The sequence below is a fragment of the Lycorma delicatula genome, chromosome 1 (genome assembly GCF_047948215.1).
Source record: "Lycorma delicatula isolate Av1 chromosome 1, ASM4794821v1, whole genome shotgun sequence".
In the NCBI taxonomy this organism is placed as follows: domain Eukaryota; kingdom Metazoa; phylum Arthropoda; class Insecta; order Hemiptera; family Fulgoridae; genus Lycorma; species Lycorma delicatula.
Genome location: NC_134455.1, coordinates 163,836,976 through 163,860,897, shown reverse-complemented (window position 1 = coordinate 163,860,897; position 23,922 = coordinate 163,836,976). Strand labels below are relative to the sequence as shown.

General features: G+C 34.0%; 1 protein-coding gene across 1 annotated transcript in view; it reads left to right on the top strand.

The window, feature by feature from the left end:
- The window catches only part of 140up (RPII140-upstream gene protein), a 30,186-nt gene extending 24,928 nt beyond the window's left edge, over positions 1-5,258 (top strand). Inside the window, exons 5-6 of the mRNA XM_075366644.1 lie at positions 2,125-2,239; positions 5,003-5,258. Coding sequence (XP_075222759.1) covers positions 2,125-2,239; positions 5,003-5,141 — 254 coding nt within the window. The 3' untranslated portion in view covers positions 5,142-5,258. The remainder of the gene's footprint in view (positions 1-2,124; positions 2,240-5,002) is intronic.
- The last annotated feature ends 18,664 nt before the right edge of the window (positions 5,259-23,922 follow it).

The window sequence follows — 23,922 nt, the reverse complement described above, 5'->3', positions numbered from 1 at the left end:
GGAACCTACATCTACATTTAAACATGTATGTATTTTCAAATGTACAAAACATTATTAGAAATCAATAGCAACAATTAAAATCCCTTACACTACAGATGTTGCATGTAATGTAAACATAATTAATGAACAAGTAAAGTTGTAACACATTGGCGTAGGATAATGTAATGTATTTAACATAATTATTCAAATATACCACCCGTACAACAGTTTCATCTGCCAGCAGTTTAGAATAGCAGCAGAATAGTTTATTTCAATGACTAAAATAGATGAATATATGTTTTCTGTAATTTTGGGTTTTTTAATATCATCTGAAGAAGCGGAGATCTTTACTTAATGAAGCAAAAAGAAAAGCAGTAAGTGGTAAAAATTAATTTTAATAAAAAAATTATGTATATTTCTAATTTGTTTAATTAAAAAATAAAAAATACAATGATACAATTTGCTAATCTATTTTTGTAAAATTTTTTAGATTACTTTGTTATCAAGTTTAATCGTCCTTTGCCTTCAGAATCGGTTAGTTTTAGAAGTGAAAGAGTTATCCAAAATTTTGTTTTTGTACAAGTTTGTCAAGGAATCATGTCAATATCCACTGTATAATGGTAGCCCTTTCAACTGCTTGTGTATTGAGTGAAATGGACCAATCATTTGTCATTTTCTTTTAATTATATATATTTAACTTAACTTAATATTTTTTGAACCAGCTTTATAATATTACTACATTTTGTGTACACAGTTCCCCATATTTTCAAAAATACAGCATCATTAATTGGAATAAACATTAATTTGATACATTAGCTTATAAATAAATAGTGAAATCCTTCAAATCAAAGAAAACTATCAACTGTATTTAAATGTGCTACTTTAATGCAGAACTGTAAATAATGTTTTGGCAGCAGTACAACAGACGAAGAACTGAGGTTAACTTTGAAACTGTTTCCACATAATATTCTACAGAAATTTGTAGATAAATAATTGTGTCATGCTAAAAAAAACAAGTGTTCAAATGTATATGGTCCTTTCACCATTTTTCATTTGTATGGTTTACTTAGAACATTCTTCTATCAAGCTGAAAGTAAATGTATTTCTATAACCTGAAATTTTTTGTATGCAATCTTGATAATCTTCAATGTTTATACACATTTATTTTTAGACAAATAATATTTTTCAGTTATAAAAATAATAATACAATTCCATATAAAAGATATGTTAGAAATATGTACTGACAAATGGTTTGGCAGATAGATATAACATAAACGTAAAGTTAACAGTTAACTTACTTTACAGTTTATTTAACTTTTAAGTTTACTTTTAATGCTCAATGATTTTTCTCAGAAACTGCTTTTCATGGCATTATCTCTGATTACACATGCAGCACCCTTAAATATACACACATTTATGTATATTTGTATGTTGTTTTTCATTTAATGATTGCAAAGTTTTTCTGATAGTTTTCTTATTTGTAAATTTTATTTGTTTTTGAGAAAACTGGATTTGCTTTAATCTGTACAAGTTTTGGACATTTGCAGTATATTTGGGAAATAAACTGCAGTTTTAGGACTTTTATGAGATCTACAAAACAGAAATTGAAAATTATTTTTCATCGCAGAACATCCAACTTTTAATCTGTAAAAACTAATGAATAAAATATAATTAAAAAGTACTCAAAAAACGTTGGCAATAATAGATTAAAACTGTCAGAAAGTATTATATTTAAAAATTAATGATCATTATTACTTGTTTGCACAGTATTAAGAGAAATTTTGGTCTGTTATGTTAGCTATGTCTTTTACATGAGAATTAGTTATTGCACTTAAAACTTAATACTCAGATTGCAATATTTATTTATACTATAAATTTTTTTTATTATACATAAAAATTATCTATACATGATCAAATTACATTTTATCACCTCCACATCTGATCTACATATGTGTGTACATATATGTATTTATGTAAATACTCAAGATTGGTTCAATCCTGGGATAGTGACTTTGAAACTGATTACCAAAGTAGGTAAAGAGGAAATTCAGTTGTAAATAAAATTTATACCTTAACATTGATTAAAACCCTGTCGATGGACAGGATTCTTCTTATTACTTAGTATTAGTACATTTTTGTTGTTAGGTGGCACCCTTGGAATTATAGGAGGTGGATTAACAAAAGTTATGTTTTATTTAACAAATACACGTTTTGAAGAAATATTATCATATCAAGATGAAATAATAAGATCCCGAGAAAGGTAATTAATTATCTTAATTAGTACACTTTCAGTAATGTAATGCAAGTTAATTTTTATTATATAGCTTTCATTGTTTAATGAATTTTTTTCAGTATGATTGAAAGGTGGTAATGTATATTATTTATAAACAATAAACTACGAGGGATATCTCTAAAGTAAAGACCGCTGGGAAATTTCTCTCCTTAAAGTTGATGAACTTGTGTCTGTCATGGCCACGCTAGTAATAGTACACACTGTATTGTTGTCGTGTTGCAGTATCTTTGATTACATGTGAGTTATAGTATGTTATAAAATGAATAGGAAAATCAATGTTGCCACCAACTGTGAAATACATAATACATGTGTTTTTAAACCATCAAAACATTAAGCCAGCTGAAATTCATAGGCAGTTGGTTGCTGTGTATTGCGATAATGGTAATGAATGAAAGAAATATCTGAAAATGGCGTGAAAATTTTAGAAATAATAGAATTAATGTGCATGATGAAGAACGTTTGGGGAGGCCCTTGATAATCACTAAGGATTTGTTGAAATGCGTCGGTGATGAAATCAGAAAAGATCATCGCCCAACAATTTCCAATCTGACCCTTCTTTTTCCTGAGGTTTCAAGAGCTATTATTCATTACCATTTAGGCTTTAGAAAGGTCTGTGAACGTTGGGTGTCGCTTGTCTTAACATAATGTCACAAAAAAATCCGAATGGGATCTGCTTTGGAATTTTTGTACACAGAAAAAGGTGATGAGTTCCTTAATTCAATTGTTACCGGCACATGAAACATGGATTTTGTACTACACACCAGAGAGAAAATGCAGACAAGCGAGTGGCATCATCCTCAAATCACTGACCAAACCAACTAAGGTCATGCCACAGTCATTTGGACACAAACTGACGGCCATAGTCTTTAGGGATCGGTTTGGCATACTGCTGATTGATTTCATGTGAGGTGAAACTACTATAAATGCAGAAGCCTACTGTGAAATTCTACATAAGTTACGGCGCGCCATTCAAACTTGACGATGTGGGCAGCTGACCAACGGTGTCGCCTGCTGCACGATAATGCCTGCACACATGTTGCAGGACCAACACGTGATTTGCTGAGAACATTTGAATGGAAAATTGAAAGAATTTTTGAGTGGTAAACAATTCGCGGGTGATGATGCACTTAAAAAGGCTGTTAATCAGGGTCTAAATGGACTGGCGGCAGAAGAATATGATGAGGGTGTAATGAAGCTGGTGTATCACTACGAAAAATATCTTAATTCACGCAATTATATAGAGAAGTAGTATAAGGTATGTAGTTTAAGAGAAATAAAAAATATTTATAAAGTTTTCAGAATAAATTTTTTTACAAAGTGAGTTTTTTTCTTTGAACTCTTTACAAATATATTAGTGAAAAATAATGATGTAAGAATATTGCTGGTTTGGGTACCAGTGTGTTAAATGTTACAGATGTTGGGAAATGCACAAGGTAGAAAAAAACCACTGTCCACAGTATTTTTAGTTGCTGTTTTTAAAAAAGACGGATAAAACTAATTTTTCTGAAATAACTGTTTGTTGTTGAGTGCAGGATCTAAGTATAAAAAGACAAGTGTTTTATAAAGTGCCATTAGAAGAGAATTTAACAATCTGGTAAAAAAAAAGTCTGAAACATTTAGATGTGTAATGTGTTTTAACTATTGAAATCAGCTGGTTATTAAATTCATGTTGCATTCCGTTGTTTACCAGCTATGTCGTATCAGGACTGGTTTGTTTCATTTTGTCCTCAATATCATAGATACCTTATGACAAATTTTAATTTTTTTTTAGTTCAAGTTAATGCTCTTTTAATGATATTTCATACCACTTTATACCTTCTTGAAGTATTTGTACTGATTCTTTTTTTTTTTACTTAGAATTCTTATTGATTAATATGTTTTAAACATTTTAAAGAAAGATCAACAAAATTAATTGATTAGTTGCTTAACAAGAGATAAATATTAAAAATTAAAAACACAACCGCTGAAAAAAAAAAAAACATTGCTCTCTCTGTTACACCCCATTGCACCTCCTAACACATCACCTCCAGGGGCACCCTATTTGTTACCAGTTGATGGTGATGATTGAATGGTGAGGCATCACCTCACCATTCTAGCCTCACATTATTATTAAACAGAATTTATTTAAACTTATATTTAATTGTATTATTTTTGTAATATTCATTCATTTGATTGATTTAAATCATTCAGTTCAAACCCAGCTATGTTTTTTTCATGTGTTATGTTATGTATTAATTGTTTGATTTGTTTGTTATTGACATGTAATATTATTATCATTTACTACTATTACTATTATCCTGATTATTATAGTGTTGTAATTACTATGATTAGTATTTGTTTTTTTTACTATTTTTTATTAATTGTTTTATTATTGTCATAATAAAACAATTATCACATCAATTGTAAAACTTATTATCATTGCCATCATCATTGTCATTAATACTGATTTGTCTTGTAATTATATTTATAAACCAATAAACTGTAATTATATAAACATTCTAAATTGTCAATCTCTCAATGTCCTGATCGAGCTGTGAACCATGCGACAATATGTTGAAGTTACTACAATTTTTTTTAAAAATTCATATAGGGAAATTTTTGACATATGTACGTAGTTGTATACAATTTTCATTACAGAGGTCCAAAATTCTCACCTAAAAAATTATTTTGGAATAATATTTTGTTTTTCAGGTTATTTATATATTACTAATTTTTTTTTAATTTTTTCAGACAATTTTCTGAAATTAAAAAGTCAACTATAGATAGTAATACACCATTTACCTCTTTACTTAAAGAACATGATGAAATTGTAAAGGCTGAAGAAGTAGAAAAAAAAGTTGTGCCATCATCATCTGATAAAGATAAATGATCATAGTCATAGAATATGAAAATAAATACTGCTGTTGTACATAATTTTGTATTTATATATATATATATATATATATATGTGTGTATTTATTTATTAATTAAAGAATCATAGTTTCACAAAAAAGCTTATTTTTCTCCTTTCATTTGTTAATATACTTAAACTAGCAAAATGCCTGTGCCTCCCAAAATTTAAAAATTTTGTTTTTAAATTTAAAGTAAACTATAATCATTCAAATGCAGGATCAAACATTATTGGTTAAAACTTTATAGTTCTAAGTAGGCTCTTAATTGATTGTTTATTTTTTTAAAACTTCTTTGCAAATGTCATTTCTTGTTTCTCCATCCATCTGAAAGGTAATCAAAGTGTCACTCAAGCTGACCTTGGATCAGGCCATAAAAGTCGACCTGCAAGTATACACTGCTTGAGTGACTGCCTTGCATGCTTTGTCATACAGAAGCAGATTTTCATTGGAAATAGAAGTATATGAATTGGAATTTGTAGTTAAATTGTATCAAAGGGATGTGAAGAATGAAAACTGTTGTCTCCTCCTTTCAAAAGGCCGTCAGTCTTTGGAGTGTCTGCATCTATAACATTGCTTTGGAGAGCCTTGACTTGCAGACTGTGCAATGGCACAGTAACAACTGTGCAGACTGACTGGAGTGGCACTGAGATAATGTAATGGCATTATCTCAATGGATTATGGTTCTGCAGCAATATGATGGGTGCTCCTAGCTTCAAGCTCTGGCTGATGGAGGAATGACCCATGAGTAAAGGGTTTGCAAGAACTCAACAGGGTAATGTACAGTGTCCTCTCCACACAGTTTTACCTCACCAACCTGCCATTATTATTTACCCTTTATTATTCATGCTAGCTATTATTCACTTTACCTTTTCCCTTAGCCATTTTACATCTTTTACACTGAGGTTCCATAAACCAGATACACCATTCCTGTCAAACTCCTCAAACATTTAACCACTTTGCAAAAATTCTATAAATTGTGATTTTCTTGTCATCCTTCTTGAGCATGCAATTGCATGTTGATTTAATAAAAATATTGTTATTTAAGACTAAAGGAATAAGTATTTCTTGTGTAAAAGATATCTGGCCAGAAATACTGCAAACTTGCACCAGTTTGTTATTTTTTAACTTTAATTGAGGATTAAATTTCAGTTCAGTAATGTTACTCTCTCCCAACATCCTTGGTAACATATACAAGCAAATCAAAGGTGTGGAAACTCCTCAACTTTAAAACCATTCTGGGTAGAATACTGTAACTTTCAGGATAAGGTATCAGTCAGTTACTTTACCTTTTGACGAGAAATAGAATTTCAACCCCATCTTGTGGGGTGAACCAGGGGTAGTAACTCCCTTGGTATTAAATGGTGACATCCTTTATGTGATACTTCATTTTAAAGGTCTTTGTAAGACGAAAAATGGTGTGATGTCTGTACTCAAGATGACGGCAGGATAAAGTTTGGATTTAAAAAAAAAAATTACATTGCAGTTTAAGGAACTGTTTATCACTAATAAATAAATTTATAAAAATTTAATTGTATGGATATTGTCAAATTAATTTATTTTTAAAAAAATATTATTTATTAAGCATAATGTTTGCTTATTTACTTACATTTCATTTTAATAAATGTTCAGAATTTCCTTTTTTTTTTTACTGCAATCCAGTTGGTTGTAAAAGGATAATATTGCATTCAGTGATTTCCTAGTGATATTTTGTGCTGATTTTCAAATTTTATTTTGTAATTCACAATATCTTGGGGTTTATTATTTTATAAAATTTGTAAGTGGCCCTGTAGAAAGTAATCTGATGGTAAGAAGTCAAGTGATCTTGTTAGCAATTCTATTTGACTCCTTTGGCCAATCCACCTTCCAGGAAAGATTATCATGTGTATTTGTACACATTTTAAAAATTTACATACTTGAAAACTGAAATGAGGCAGGGTACCATCTTGTTGAAACCAAATGTTTTGGAAGTTGTGGCCAACAATGTTTGGAATGATATGGTCGAGAGGCGAAGCCTCATATTTCATTGCATTTAAATTTCTATCAATAAATATAGGCCCTATCAATTGTCCACCAACAATACCTGCTCATGCATTTACTTTGACTGGATACTGTGTATGTGCTTCATGGTATTAGTATGGATTAATATCAGTCCAGCATTGACAGTTATGATGATTTACATTGGAAAAAAATGTTGCCTCATCACTGTAGGAGCAACACAAATATTGTTTATCGTAATTTTTCAGAACTCAAACCTTCAATCACAATCATCATTAAGTTATTGCTGTGGGTGAATTTTGAAGAGTTTGAAATTTTCACTTTTTAATGTTCAAATCACTGAACTTTGGCTAATGTTATATTCTTTGTTGCTGTTTAAGTCTAGGAATAATTCAATAGAATTAATTGAATTCTCAATTTTTGCATAATCTCTAACAATTTGCTATTATTTGTTGTAGATTTAGTTCACCCTGGTTTTCTCTATTATTAATGATCCCTGTTTCTTCAAATCGTTTTATTGTTTTTGACACTGTACCTTTTGAAATAGATTTATGATTATTAAATGTTGCATTGAACAATTCACAATCCTCATTATATGACGTAACATCATTGGAGCCCCTCATCATTAAAAGTGTGACCCTCTCCTGTTCACTAAGTGACATGTTGATAGCAATGTTAGCAGGTAGCACAGAAAAGATTAATTCAGTAAAAAAACAATTACTAAAAAGTTAAAAAAGAAGAACAAAGATGGTTCAAATGTGGTAATGGGAGATAAAATCAATTAGCCAACCAATCACAGCATTCTCATATGAAACTAACAGTGTAATATTGAAACATTCTAAATAGAAATTACACAATGAAGTAAGCTTAATTTTTGCAACAACGGTAAGGGACAATGAATGATCAGCATGATTAGATGACAATATTTTTTTTTATTTACTCATTAAATCGGAACAAAAACAATTTTTCATGTTAAAGAATAAAATTTTTATTTAAATTTAACTTTTTAAATAAATTTTTATTTAATTCAGTTTAATTAATTTTTTATTGAACTTATTAAATTTGGTAATTTTCAAAATCCAAATTTTATCCGTCCACCATTTTGGGTACACACATTGTACCAACCTTCTATTTATACCATTTTTCTTGTCTTAAAGAGACCTTTAAAATGTTTATCACAGAAAGGGTGTTACCATTTGAAATATTTGAATTACAACCCCTGGGCTACCCCCTAAGAACCGGTGTTGAAATTCTATTCCTCATCAAAGGAAAAGTAGTTGATTGATACTTATCCTGAAAGTTACAGTATTCTATCTGGTTTTAAAATTGTTGAGGGGTTTCCACACTTTGATTTTTTCTGTATTTTTTACCGAGGATGTTGGAAGAGAGTAATTAAATTATTTGACTAAAAAACGTTTTTTGCTAGAAATTAGTTTCTTCAGTTCATCACCAATAAAGATAGATCCTAAACAACAAATTAATTATTTTATACTTTATTATATTGTCCTGTCGCCGTGGTGACTTGCAGCCAACTAGGCGATAAAACTAGCGTCAGCTGGGAGTCATGTTGTTTGACATCCTTATTAATAAACGTATTCTCTGGGTAACATAAAATGAACTTCAAATATACCAAACAATGATCATTGGATGGGCAAAAGTCAACCAATGCAGTGACACCCTACTAAAGGAAAAGACACAAAATAAAGAAAAAATGTAAACTTTTTTGGGGCCATGATTCCCACCTACTTACTGGTAGCATATTAAGTATTCTCCAGCTGCTTATAGAGGTTATTTTAAAGTCTGATTAACATTATGACATAATACTGAAAGGGGAAATAAATGTGGATAAGGATTAATGACAGGTTGATCATTTGTGGCTTTTTACTTATTGATGTCAAATTCCACCCAAGGCAATACTGCAAGATTAAACATTACAAATTCTCCGACCTCGCTCTTAACTGAGAATGATATAACGTTGTACATTATTGTTTACAGTTTTTATAAACCACTATTTTGCACCTAGCTGTTGTATGTTCTACCCAAAACTGCTTGCTTTCTTTTAGGTAGCATTTTCATCATATTGCTATAGAGCTGTAAAGCAGTAAATGGTGCAAAAGTGCATGTCATTTTGGACAAGTTAAAAATGGATTTGTTGTTTGGCCTAAACTAATGAAAGTCATTTAGATTTGGTAATTAGAAAACTAAAAAACTCTGACCTTTGCTTAGTAATATCAGTTGACCTAAAGGTCAACCGTTATCTTAAGTTCAACGGGTTTTATATGATTTCCTTCATTCGAGATACCAACTGACCCTCTTCATTGTGACTGTTATTGTTAATGGAAGCTACCCAACAGCTTGTTGAATTTTGTGAAAGGCAAATGGTGATGAGTTTAGAGATATGTAGATGAAATCATTAATCCCACATCACATGAACTGGAAAGTTGTACATATATTTTATTATAATAAAGGCATCAGACAATAAATTCATTCCAATAGGATTTACCGTCATACATTATCTATTGTGCTAGACAAACAGTAAGAAAATATTCTGGAGATAGATTGCGATGACAGATATCAGCTGTGAAGTTTATCCAACAGTGATGAAGGATGATAGGAGCATTGGAGGGAAATCACCTCTACCTTGAACTGCTACATGCACTAGCAGAGAAGCCCAATCAGTTATTTAGAAACTTTAAGCTGTTTCTAGAGTACTACTTAAGACCAGTGATTAAAGCTAATAATATTGCTGAGATGATGAAGGACAATAATCGGCCAACTGATAGTAAGCATGCGAGAGGTAAGTAAGTTAAGAGCTAGCTAAAGTCTTTACTAAGACAATGTGATGAATCTTCTAAGCCGTTTGAGCCAGAAACTGGAGAAATATTTTCTATTGAATCTATGTGGCTTGTCCCAAAAAAAAAAACTGAACTGATTTTTTATTTAGTTATGTATATTGATTCATCTGAAATTACAAGTTATCTCTTTAAAGAACTCCCCTTGAGTAGTTATGCTGTGATTTCGTTGTTTGTTTCCTAATGTTTTTCTATAAGATTCATTGTAGCAATTCCAGAAATCATTTGCTATAAGGGTTCTTAGCTCATTGGTTACAGTTTTTGAGATGTTTTTCATAGTTCCAAAATGAAGACCCTCCAAAGATTTCAAATCGGTAAAGAGTTCAAAATGGCATAGAGCTACCCGTGAACTGTATGTAAGTGGGAATGTTTTTCTTCTCCAAAAATTCTCAAACTGAAAGTGTAGTGTAACCCTGGTATATTACTGGGGTTCAACACCTAGTTACTTAAATGTCCCTTAAGACTCTGTGGGCCAGTTTTTCAATCATTCCAAGACAACTTTGTAAAAGGAATGATTAACTGCCTGAATGATTATTCTGGAGTTACAGATATTCTTTGTGCAAATGCTACTTGTAGTAACCAATTTGCATAAGTTCTGTAAATTTTTTGAATGTAGAAATGATCTATGAGAATTTTGTGAATTGCATTTTTATCCAATCCTGTTTCTTAACTGCATTCATCCTGTTATTCAATTGGCAGTCTTTCTTCACCACTTTAATAATTTTGATAATTTTTTGATGAGATAAGCCTTTCAGAATGACATAAATTCTACATTTTCTGGGTGGTCTTTGAAAGTTTTGTGTCTATTGACAACTTCTCAATAGAGCAGCATCTCCATAAGTTTCAGTTAAAACTAAACGTCTGGTGGCAAATTTATTGTGCTTCATACAAAATTTGATAGCATACCATTATTATTCAGTAATTTACTATATCACAAACTTAAGAGTTTTAAAACATGACCAAACATGCAGTAATGGCTCATGACTGACTCAATCTATTCACTTGAAACAAATATGGAATCCAGCCAGTCTCACTACCAACATACTTATATATATCAACATGGTGCAACTTTGCCAAGTTATACAAGAAAAATCAGTACACTTACTTTTAAGAAAAATTTTGTACTGTTCTTTCTGTATAAAGTCATTCAAAAGAATTTTAATGTCATGTATCTCATTGCTGAACAATCTGGTTTTTCCCAGAAAAGAAGTTGTGTAGATCAGTCTCTTTTACTATCATCAAAAGAGTTATCCGGAAAGAATGAAACTTTTTGCTTCTTCTGAAAATTTTTCCTTGATCTTGAATTATGGCCTTTAGTTGAGAATAAGAATTTTCAAATGTTTTCATCTTGTTAGAAATTTTTTGTAATATTCTCAAATAGGTCTTTCAACATGAAGTTCCAGAATAATACTTGCAGAACTAGAAATTGACATAATTGTGTGTTGCAGTGTCAACTATGGAGGAGACTGAGGATGTATGATTAACAAGATTTAACATTTGTTTTAACTATAAATTTAATAAAAATAAATATTGCTACACAAATGTACATTCAGCACATTGAGAGAGTTATAACAATATCATTAAAAGGACCTATTTCCCAGTTACATTACATTAATATTATATCTATAATTAATAGAGGTCTAACACACTCCTTCATTGGATGGTAAAGCAATCAAATTTAACAAAGACTTCATCTTCATCTAAAATTTATTTTACACTTGTCGAAACAAAGAAATTTTTACTGAACTAAAATAAGTAAAATTATTTAAAACTTCAAATTAACAAAACAAGAATCAATCAAACAATCTTCTCAGAACTCTGGTTTGTTGTCTATGCTTCAGTAGTTAACTCTTTTAAAAACTAAATTTATTTTGAACTTCCTTTGATTTATCAGGATTCTGTTCATTAGTGTCTTCTGTAACATCTTCAACAAGAAGTTTCTTCAAGTGGGTAATTCTGTGAACTGGGTGCAGTAGTTATCTTTCAATCATACCAAACATATTTTGCCTTCTTTATCAGGAATTAGTTCTATCATTTTTGCTAATGGCCAGTCCAACCTCTTGTCTTCTCCCTCTATAAGTACAATATCTCCTTCTCCAAACAATTGTTAGTCTCTTCTCCAACTATCACCTTTGAGCAAACCAAAGTACTTCACTCTAAATTGTTTTCTCAAATCTCTTATTCTTTGGTGATAAGTCAGTCTTCTATTTAATCTTTTAGAATTTATTTTGTCACAATTGGGAACTCCATTATGGAGTATATCTTGAATGAAACATTAATTACTGCAAGTCTTCTGCTCACCCCACCTGGTCTAGTGGTGAACTCGTCATCGCAAATCAGCTGATTTTGAAGTCAAGAGTTCTGAGGCTCAAATCCTAGTAAAAGCCGTTATTTTTATACGGATTTGAATACTAGATTGTAGATACCGGTGTTCTTTGGTGGTTGGGTTTCAATTAATCACACATCTCAGAAATCGTCGACCTGAGACTGTACAAAACTACACTTCATTTACACTCATACATATCATGCTCATTCATCCTCTGAAGTAATTCTGACACTGGTTCCAAAGGCTAAACAGAAAAAAAAATAAATAAAAAAGTATTCTGGTTGATGTGACACATATGTCAATGGTCAACTACTCACCAACACTTCCAAATCATATGATATGGTGACAAGTTCTTCATATCCCAATGATGCCTTTCCCAAAACTTTGCAGAGTGAACATATAAGGAATCCAACCATTCCCTCCCACGAAGCAGCTTTTGGTGGATTAAAAATCCATTTGTTTCTTTATGATGTACTATATTTTTCTATGTTGGCCCAATTCAGTTTATCAGAAGTATTACTTGCCCCTCTAAAATTAAGCCTATTGTCCATTTAAATTGCAGACTGTCTTTCTTAATATATACTACAGACTGATTTTACTGTTTTTCTTTACTTCAGTAACTAATAAAATTCTCATAACAAACAAACAAGAGTCTGTCCGTGTGACTATTTTCCCTCTGAAACTCTTTAATTAATCTCAAAACTATAGGATGATTGGGTGGCAGCAAAATAGATAACATAAAATCATTCGTATTTCTCTATTCACTATCTGTGTTCTAAGTCTTGCCAAACTATGATCTTAAATTAATTACAGTTTCAATTTATTCTTTTCTACAAAGTAAAACAACTCCTTTTGTGTTAGTACCAGCATTACAGATTCTGCTTCTTCGACTTCCTCAGTTGTTAATTCACTCGAATGGTGATGAATATTATTCAGAAATCTACAAATCCATGCTATCATTCTCACTATTTTTTTATAAAAAGAAAAGTATTTATTATACCAATCGGTATCATTAACCTCATTAGTAATGCCAGTTATTGGTATTTTCCTTTTCTCTGTATTGATTTCTTCTTCAATATAGGAAACTGGAGACAGCCCATGAACTAATAGGATCTTTCATCCACTCTACAAACAGATGATGAACAATCTCTACTTTCTAGATGGAGAAGATTCTCATCTGGAAAGTAGAGATTGTTGCAGAGAACAACCTCAACTCAGAGGATTGGCCAAGTAAATGATTCTAATTTGACCTACCAGTTAACAATCTAATTTCTTGTACTCTATTTTTGGCAAATATTTCCAAAGATCCTTCATTTTTTATCCAGGCGAATACCATACTGAATCGGTCTACAAATATTTTTCAACCGTTCCTAATTCTTTGAAAATATTTGAAGGCAATCTAGATGCAATGGTGGCAGCTAACAGTTCCAATCTGGAAATTGTTGTCTTCTTTATGAATGCTACACAAAATCTTGCTTGAAGTTGAATTTACATTTCCTGGGAACACTCGCTTCGCATAAAATAGCGATAGAGTAAGAGTGCTGACTGGCAACATGAAATATATACACGACTTATTGGATTATGATTACATGGAATTTCAATTTCACTTAAAATAGAGATTCTTTTTTACTACGTTCAAAATGGATTTTGGATTTCTCCTGGCAGTTCAGAACCCCAATCACCTTTCAGATTCCAAGAACATTGTAATAACAATTTTGGTATTAGAGTGTCGGGTGTGGGAATCCTAAAGGTCATACATATACTCACTGAGCTAAGGAAAGTAATTTTGTCTCAGTACTACTCTCAAAGACTGGAACTTTGTCTCGGTACTACTTTCAAAGACTGGAACTTACAGTTTAAGACTAGATTGATTTTTAGAATGTTCTTTTGTTTATCACAGAATATTCCTAATAATGAGACCATAATGGATGGAGATACACTTCATTTAGATCATTTTAGATCACACTTCATTTTCTCCCATGGCTTTTTTTTGAAACTGGTAGGCCTCCTGTAAGCTAGATAAATTTATATTGCCCCAAGACATTTTGTGGTTCTGTCCAGATGATAATTGACCACTGCCATAAGTTCAAATGAGCTGCGGGTAACTCCAAACACTACTATCCATGTCTAAAAATTCTTAATTCATCTCCATTTTCATTCCACAAGAATCATAGAATGTTACACTTCTCACTATGCAGTTATATTTACAAAAATGCCCTTCTTACATCAGTTGATTTGCCTCTCTTCTCTAATCTAAACCTTAAAGTTATATTGAGTATGAGTTCAATCAAATTTATGCCCTTTTCTAAACATTTTTTTAATAAGCATTGCCCGTTTTCCTTCACAGTCTTCTGTTCTATGATGTTTAATTTTCAGAAGTAATAAACATGAGATTCTTGTCACTGTGATATTGACCAAACCTCCAGATATAACATTGCTGACTTTTCCCATCACCATCCATCCTAACATGGTTTCCAAAGTGACCACCATTTTTGAGAATTCTTTTCTCTCCTGTTATAATTTTCCCAGTAATGTCAGTCCCTATAAAAATGTCTATAGGACCTTCACTTTCATAAGTCAATTTTATTCCCATTTTCTTAAGTTCCTCTGACCAAATTCCCACTGAGGCTTTAGGTACTGCTTGGCAAATAGCATCTGAATTTAACACTTCAAAATTGCATTAATTACTGTCTTCTAAAACAACTGATTCTAATCCTATATCATAGTTGTTCTTTTGGTTTCGTTTGGACTCCTTCAATTCAAGCAAGTATTATCTATTCTTGATGTACAGGTTCATATTTCACTTTATTTTATTAATCTTTTACTATGTACAAATGTTTTGAATCCTTACTTATTAAGGCTCTTGGAGTATCATTCACATTCTCTCTTAGTTTAAATATGAGTGTAAAAAAAATTATTATTTTGTATAATGTAATTTACTCTAGAATATTACATCATAATTTCCTATGATTACAAACAGTTTCTAATTATTACTTCAAAGTTCATCCTAAATTGTCCATTTATAAAAACCAAGTAAATTAAATAAAAAAGTTTATTTATTGTAATTTAAATATCCACTTTAAAAAAAAAGAAAAAAATCATAGTAAACAAGTAAATTTTATATTTCTAAATGTTTTGGTAGTACAGATTTTTTTTAATGCGATAGTGTACTTTGATCTAAAAACTCATGCAATAAGAACACTTTGTTGTTAATTTGATAACAAAAAATTAACTCACATACTCCATAGATTTTGTGTTTAGGCATACATCCATGTTTCTTAAAGGCAAGCATTCATTTGTGCAGATCAAGAACAAATAAGAGTTTACCAAAACTTCTTACAAATGTAGGTGTTATTTTAAGTTTTAACCTACTAAAATGTTGGGAAATAATTAACAAATGTAACATTTTTACTAATTATTTGTTAATGTTTATATTTTTATTAATTTCTTTGAAATAGAGACAAACTAATTCTATTTTGCTGTCAAAAAACTTTAACCAATACTACAGGGTGGAATAAATTCAATTTTGTTTTATTGGCAGGGTACGTGCATTGTATTTCAGTTTAACTTTTCTGCTTGTAGATCCTTAGATAGATATTTGCACTCAGTGGAGTTATTCCACAATTTTGGATAGAAAATAAATAGTAGTTCAATGAAGATAAAAACATTTTCAGCCGCTCTTACAACCATTTTTAGTGACTGGCGTTGCTGTTCAACCTCTAATTTGCTCAGCTGGTGTTTTTTTCTTTTTTTTTAGTTAGGTGGTTTATTCCTTCTTTAGATAGTATTTAGAACACCGTTCTAAAATGATAACTTCTCAAACAAATTAAATTATCCAAGAAATATTTTATTTTATATGTTTACAATAACAGCTGATCAACAATTAATTTTTGTGTTGTATGTTGATAATTTTATGAATGGTTTTGCGTTGCTATTAAAATAAAAATGTTTTTAAATAGTTTAATCTGTTAAAATATTAACAGAAGATAATACTGACTTTTGGAGAATTGATACACATATTGTAAATTTATATTAATCTAAATAATAATGTTATTTATGTGATTTGAAATTATCATGACAAATAGTATCCAGATCAAAGAATATCATATTTAAAGTTGTAAACTTTAAAGCTGTGGAGAGTTGTCTTACATACGTGCTGAAATATAAACACGATATGATAAACATGTATATATATTGAAACCAAAACAAACAGATCCTGGTCAGCAACGGTTTGTAAGAAATGCAAGTACTGAAGAAGAGATACTTGATGATATACTAATATCAACTACAAGTACAGAAGTCTGTCACGTTGTTTAAATATTACATAGCCGAGCGTATGGGAACAAAGAGGAGCAACAATTGTACCCATGTACAAAATGAATGTACAAGACATATTACTGTCAGATTGTAATAAACGGACAACATGTGGTTAATTAGAAGATTTATACAAACTCCCGATTTGTCACATGCTGGTTATTAGGATAGATTCTTATTAAGTAATTGTACTTCATACAAATTGGAATTGTTCATTTTTGAAACACTGCAGTCAAGTAGAGCAAACCCCACCTGACATTGCCACAATGAATTTCAATTTTTTTTCGTTTAAAGTGATATGTGTTTTTCTTGGTAACAATCCAATCATTTTTTTTTTATCAAGTCTTCTGGATTACAGTACTTACATTTCTGGCAAACGAAGCCGATAATTCCATTGACTGCATAAATGAACATTTATCATCTGAAATACCTCACGTACCCAAAATTACATAAAATTTCAGGAAAAATAACATTGTAGTATTTAACTTCTACCCAATGAAACGAAAAGCATTTTTAAACCTCTTATGAATTTATTTGCTGTATTGAAACCTAGGAACTTTTAAATAATGTGAAATAATATGTTTTAATATCTATTTAACCCAACGGATTGATCTAGTGGTAAAATTGTCATCGCAATCACCTGCATAACAGCTAATTTTTGATGTTGATGGTTCTGAGGTTCAAACTTTAACGGAACAGAACGCAAGAATGGCAGGAGTTTCATTATTTCTCCCTACAAATCGCAGAGCCTGGACAATGTCCCTTGCTGCTGTATCTTTCTATTATCGGACGGGTTATTGGTGTTATTTAATGGGATGGGATGTGCAATAGTAGAGAGTTTTGTAGTGAACTTAGCAAAGGAAAGGATTGCTGAGGGAATCTAAAGCTCTGCTTGAATTTCTCTTTTATTCTATTTTTGTTGATGTTTTGATTTAAAAATTATGTTTTTGTTGTTCTTGTCCTTGTTTTCTTTTGTTTCATTGTTACTGTGTTGTTACAGTTCCATGTGATATTTTTATGTTTCATGTTGTGTGTTGAAATCACTTTTACCTTCTATGGGTAGGTAGTTCAATTCCTTGTTGGTTAGGTATATTCAGTCTTGCTTAAGACTCGGTGAGCTGTGTAAGATTGTTTTAAGTTCATTAATTAGTAGTACACCGATGGGAATGTCACTTGTGGCATTCGCATCGGTGACATCCTGGTCGAGGCGGACTGGAATATGTCAAAATCCTAGGTTTCGAAGATGATCTCTGGTAAATCCTATAAGGGCTCGGAACGGAAGGGGTAGCGGAGGGTATTTTCCCCTACGGGGTCAGGGTAGATGTTATTTAAACCCTTGCTCTCTTTTCACGAACAGAGGTTTGCGTTGTATAAAGATTTTTCCAGTTGTCCAGTTGATTTTTGAGCTGGTTGTCAAGTATGTACCTTTCCCAGTTTCACAATCTTGTTATCTGAGAACTGTTACAACGGTTTTGCGCCCTTACTGTTAAGACGATTCATACCCTTTTCACGGGGATTCAGAGTATTTGGCACACGATTTGTTAGAGCACCCGCCTCATCGTGGCGAAAAGAGTGGCAATGACTCCTGGTCGCATGTCCCTGTTACAAGCAAAAGGGTCTTTATCCTTAGTCCTGCTCAGGCTCTTTTAGAGCGGAGGGCGTAATCTGTAACTGTGTGTTGATCTTTAATTTCACACATTTGATCCAGTAGCGACAAAGAGGTGCAAAGAGTGACTGGAAATTACAGAAAGTCTCCAACTGCCCGTGGCTCGCTGCGAGTAGTCGTCATGCTTGTGGGCTTGTGCCCAATACCTCCAAATAGACCAAATAGAAGGAATACAGCGAGCATTTTGTTCGTATACTGTTAGGTTAGGGCATCTTAGTGCATTTTCTTGCAAAAATGTTAGTGAGGTAGGTAAGAAGCCTAGCCGGTGGAGGGGGCCTGAGCTTTATCCTTCGACCTCCTCGAACACTGGGCCTGACAACGATAGTTCAGTAGATATAGAAGTGACCACTCGGAAGGGTATGAACCCATTTATTGCAGAGTTTTTGCAAGCCAGGAGAAGGCCTGGCAGCTCTGCTTCTTTGGCCCGTAAAGTTTTGGTAGAACTGGGTGGCTTCTCTAACTTTTTAGCAAACCGCAAGTGTACTAGTGCTTCTACCAAGAGGAGATTATTGCCTCGACTTGAATTCTTTCGAGCGGCTTTCACAGCTCTTATCGAGGGTTTCGAAAATCTTACCTCACGACCTAAATAAATAACTGTAGCTCAGAAACCGGCCCCCGCCCCGAAGCAACCGCGTAGGTATGCTGAGGTGGTCAGGGGCAAACATGGAACCAGCCAGGTCTCTAAGAAACCTGAGGTTGCGTTTGTTAGTAGAGTTGAGGGCTCGACTGTGTCCAGCAGTCAGCTGACAAAAGACCCCCAAATTGCCCTTCGGGATGACGGGAAAGGTCTTAAAATCAGGAACATTAAAGAGACCGGCAAGAGATTAGTTGTGATAGCGGATGATACGGAGACCATTCAGGCAATTATTGTGACTGTTACGTAAGGCCAGTTGCGCTGTACTTTAATTCCTTAGATGGTTAGGTTCCGTCAACTAAATGCCCAGAGTGCTTATGTAGTCCAAGTTGAGTTAGGTGAGATTGTAGAGAGACGGAGCCTTGATATTGTCCTTCTGCAGCACTCATATGTAATTAGGGGTGATCTGCCAGGCTTCCAGAGCTGGAAAACATTTTGTGTAGGGCATTCCTGTATGTCTGCTATTCTATGCAGGAAATCGCTTGATAGTGTCTTTATACGGCAGGTTTCTGACGCGCATCATGATGGGGTCAGACTTGCAATTATAGACTTGCAACGGACAGAACCTTACAGTTGTTAGTTCATATTTCCAATACAGGGATCCCACTGAGGAACACATAGCGAGATGGGATAGGATCCTTGTATTGTAGGTAATGGTCCAATCCTTATTAGTACAGATGTTAATGCAAAGTTGCTTTTCTGGCACACTAGGATCACTGACCATGGCGATGGTCTAATTGACAGTTTCATCGCGCAGCACAATTTTGAGGTCTGCATTGCTGTAGCCCCGGTTGGCCACTTACGTTGGTACGGTTAACGGACGAAGGGCCTTTTCAGGTACAAATATTGACATCACCATTGGTAGGGACATCCCTGGCAGGGTCCTTGACTGATCTGTGGTTGAGGACTGTTCTAGCGATCATCGGTTGATACTTTTTGAAATAGCAGATGATGGCATAAGGGACACTTTCCTATTTACCTATTTACTCCGACATAGGAGGGCGGACTGGCCGAAATTCTCATCTTTGTTGGAGTCCAGACTGAAGATTTTTTCTCGAGACCTTGACGGCCTGTCTTTAGATATCCTGGCAAAAAATTTAACTTCTGCGGTGATGGCGGCGGCTGAAGCCGTCATTCCTAGAGGCACTGGCCGGGAACGTATATCTGGTTGGTGGTCTCGGAATCTGACAGCAATGAAGCAGTACGTGAGCCGACACAGAAGGGCTGCACAACGAGAGGGTGATCCCGCGACTCTAACTGCAGATTACCGCAGAGCGAGGGCTAAGTACTTTCATAGTATTAGTCCTCCAAGCGTAATTACTGGCGCTCCTGCGTTCAGGAGCAAGGGAATAGAGACCCTTGAGGCGTTGTGTACAGAGCTCTTGTGCATAAGCTAAGGAAAGATGTCCTCTTGTCAGCCTTGTCAACCTGAAAGGGTGTGGTAATCGATAAGGACCGTGTCCTTAACATTCTGCTGAATGATTTGCTCCCGGATGACACTATGGTGGGTGAGGTTTCACACCACCGGCGTGTCAGGCGAGAAGTCACGGTTTTTGAGACCGACTTATAATTTTCTGAGGTCACTGAGGCGGAGGTGCGCTAGGTGATCTGTAGTATGGCACAGCACAAGGCCGCTGGATATGATTGTATCACAGTGGAGCTCCTCATCCGAATGATACCAGTAGTCCTTGGTCCTCTAACTAAAATATATAATAGGTTGCTCTTCGCTGGCCACTTTCCGGCTTGTTGGAAGCGTAGAGACTTGGTGTTGTTCAAAGGTAACGACAAAGAACCTACTGTTAGTTCTACTTACCGTACACTAACGCTCTTGTTCCTGATTGGCAAGGTTTTTGAGAAGATCCTATATATGCGTATTAATGTTAGATTGGCCACTGATCATTTGCTAATGGACAAACACTATGGTTTCCTTCCGGGCAAGAGCACTGAGGGTGCCATACTAAAGGTGGTGGATATAGCTTCCTCTAATCCATGTAAATATGTATTAGGAATTTTTCTGAACATGTCCGGAGCATATTTAACAACTTATGGTGGTCCTCTGCCCTGTTTCAGATTCAGAAGCGTAAGTGTACACGAAATGAACTACAAGTACATCCCCTAGAAGTTATTTCAGCCATCGGACCGTTTCCCTGCGTGACGGTGGCTCAGATATTAGTAAGACCTTAACTAAAAGATGCTTCAGGGCAGTGTTCTGAGTCCCCTTCTTTGGATCATAGAATTCGATTCTATGTTGTGTTTAAGGTTGTCGTGTCGTCGCTTACGCTAAGCGACGACACGACAAGATGATTTAATATTAATTAAACATCTTTAATAAGATGATTTTCAGCCCAGAGAAAACCATAATGATGTTGCTTAAGGACCGATTGGCTGCTCCCCGACAAATCCGGGTTCGGATCGCTGGTCTCCCCATTCGGTACGTTACGAATCAAAAATACCTGCATGTTATCCTTGATGAGAATTTTCGGATCGCATCTACAGTACATAGCAAAAAAGGCGCTGATACCTTTTATAGAATCCGTAGAGTCATTTATCCCGATTGGGAGTTAAATTACCGTACCATGCGCATCCTTTACATAAGTGTCAAAAAAGCTATTGTGCTGTATGCTGAGCGTGTCTGAGCTTACCGCATGGCTTTTAGGTTTTGCGCGGACATTTTGCTGCGGGCCCAACGACTTCTCTTGCTTGCCATTATAGGCGGTTATAGAACAGTCTCAGGGGAAGCAGCCTGTGTTATAGCTGGAGTCAAACCAATAGATATCTTGGCTAATGAACGTAAAAAAAGCTACATTTTGAAGGTAAATAACCTATTGACGTCAGAACGAAAGCAGGAGATTGAAGATCTCCTGCTTTGAGGCATTCTCCTCGTGTTCTCAGGCATTCACAGTCACGAACGGTGTTATCAAATCTTTACAAGGTGCGAGGTTCGCGCTTCCGCGGTTTCGGTTAGTTAGTTTGAGGGAATCATGTTAGGTTGGATGTGAGGATGTCCATTTGAGGCCTACGTGAAGGCGAAATTTGATTTGTATTTTACTGATGAAGGGTTTTAAAATTAAGACCCTCTCCCTGAAAATTTAAAGATGTTTGACGTGCTAATAGCCCATCTCATTTGCCACATTATAATATTTTATATGGTACCTCATCACGGGGATTTTTCAAAGGTTTACTCTTCCCTTCTGAAACTATATTTGTCATTAGTATGGCTGTCATCAATATTTGCTACATTCCCAAGGGATAGTGTGATCTTTTAACAAAGTACGTTATGGATGAGCAAATAAAAGCATATCATGATATCCATGAAGAGGCTTTCTTTACACCTTTCTTTTTGAGCACTTAACTCTTTGTGGGTTGTGTTAGAGGGCCCTTTTTCTCGTACAATAATCATGCAAGTTTACCCTGTTTAAGGGTTTTCTCACTTTAGTTTTAAACATCTCTTTCATCATACCCTTCTGTGTTGAAGTGAGAAACAATTTTCACAGGCAGTCAAAATTTTCTTTCCTATTTTTTTTGAAAAATATTCCCAAATGATCATGGTATAACACGTAAGAACAGAGGCGGATTTAACGGCCGGCGCACCGGGCGCGCATCGGGGACCCGACTTCTGGAGGCCCGCAAAACCTCTACTATAGATTATTTTTGTAATGCATTTATAGGAGTTACATCTTTCACTTATATTTACCAAAAAGATATACAAACAGATTTACCGAATACAAAATGAATGTTGTGAGATATCATCCGATGAAGCTAACTCATTACGGTCGGTATGAAAGACGATGGTACCACTGAAAATTTAAAATTAAGTTTGTAGAAACCGTTCTATTTCGTGCAATTTGCATCAGGATATGTCGTTTCCGGTTGACAAGAGTTACTTTAGACTATTAGAAAATATCTGTGCGGGCGTTTCTTAGAATTACTTGATAAACTTGTTTAGACATGTTCAAAGTCATCCATAACTGATAACAGTTGGTTAAGACTGTACAATGGGATACGTGTGGGTGTTTTTTAAATTTAAAAAGCATTAAAGACGTTGTAAATTAGCTCATACGGTGAGGACTTTGAAGTGTAACTACATCGTCGTCGTGTGTATATTATGGAGCTAAGTAAGCAAGTAGATGTTTCGGTTGGTAAACGACATTTATCACCAATGTGTTTCAAATTAAAGTATAGTTATGTTTACATTGTTGATCTTAGCGGCCATGTATTCGATAAAGACAGTGATAATGTATTTATAAAGATGATCTTCGATCCGATGAATAATGAAAAATTTCATTGTGACTTTCAATGCGGGAACAATTCAGTTTGTCTTATCGGCAATAAAGAAATAGTATTTTCTGGTTTCCAAGGTGTGAACGATAAACGGATAAACAAGGTATTAAATAAACGATTCATTGAATATGCAGTTGGATACGATTATTGTGAACAGACTAACTACGCCTTGTCTAAAAATAATGTTCTCGCTGTTAACGTATATACCGCAAAGGTAAGGAAATTCACCGCCTCTTGTGTTGCAACCGATGGCTGGACAGGTTCTGATGAAACAGATTACCTTTTCGATAGTAATACACGTCAACAACAGGAACCACTGCTTGTTGCATATGATACGGAAGTTCTGAAATAAATTATAGTGAAAGTGATCAATATGAAAGAGGACGTCCTGTTGTAATCGACTTGCCGCTGCGCGTGCGTAGGTTTTGTAATGATTTACACACATATAAACACAGACTTCAGATAATAATTATTTTATTAACATATATTGCGATAAATAAAGCGTGGGATGTGTGAAAGTCGATTAGAGTTAACTGATGTTCGAGGTCGCGGGCGTAGACGCGTGTAGACGCGCTGGTTAGTGCGCATGTGCCGCTTCTAATTCGAGCGCGGCGATTGACCGCCAGAGCGTGACTGTAATGGCGGTTCAAAAACGACCCTCAATCTTAGGCTGTCTTCATCAGCTGTTCTT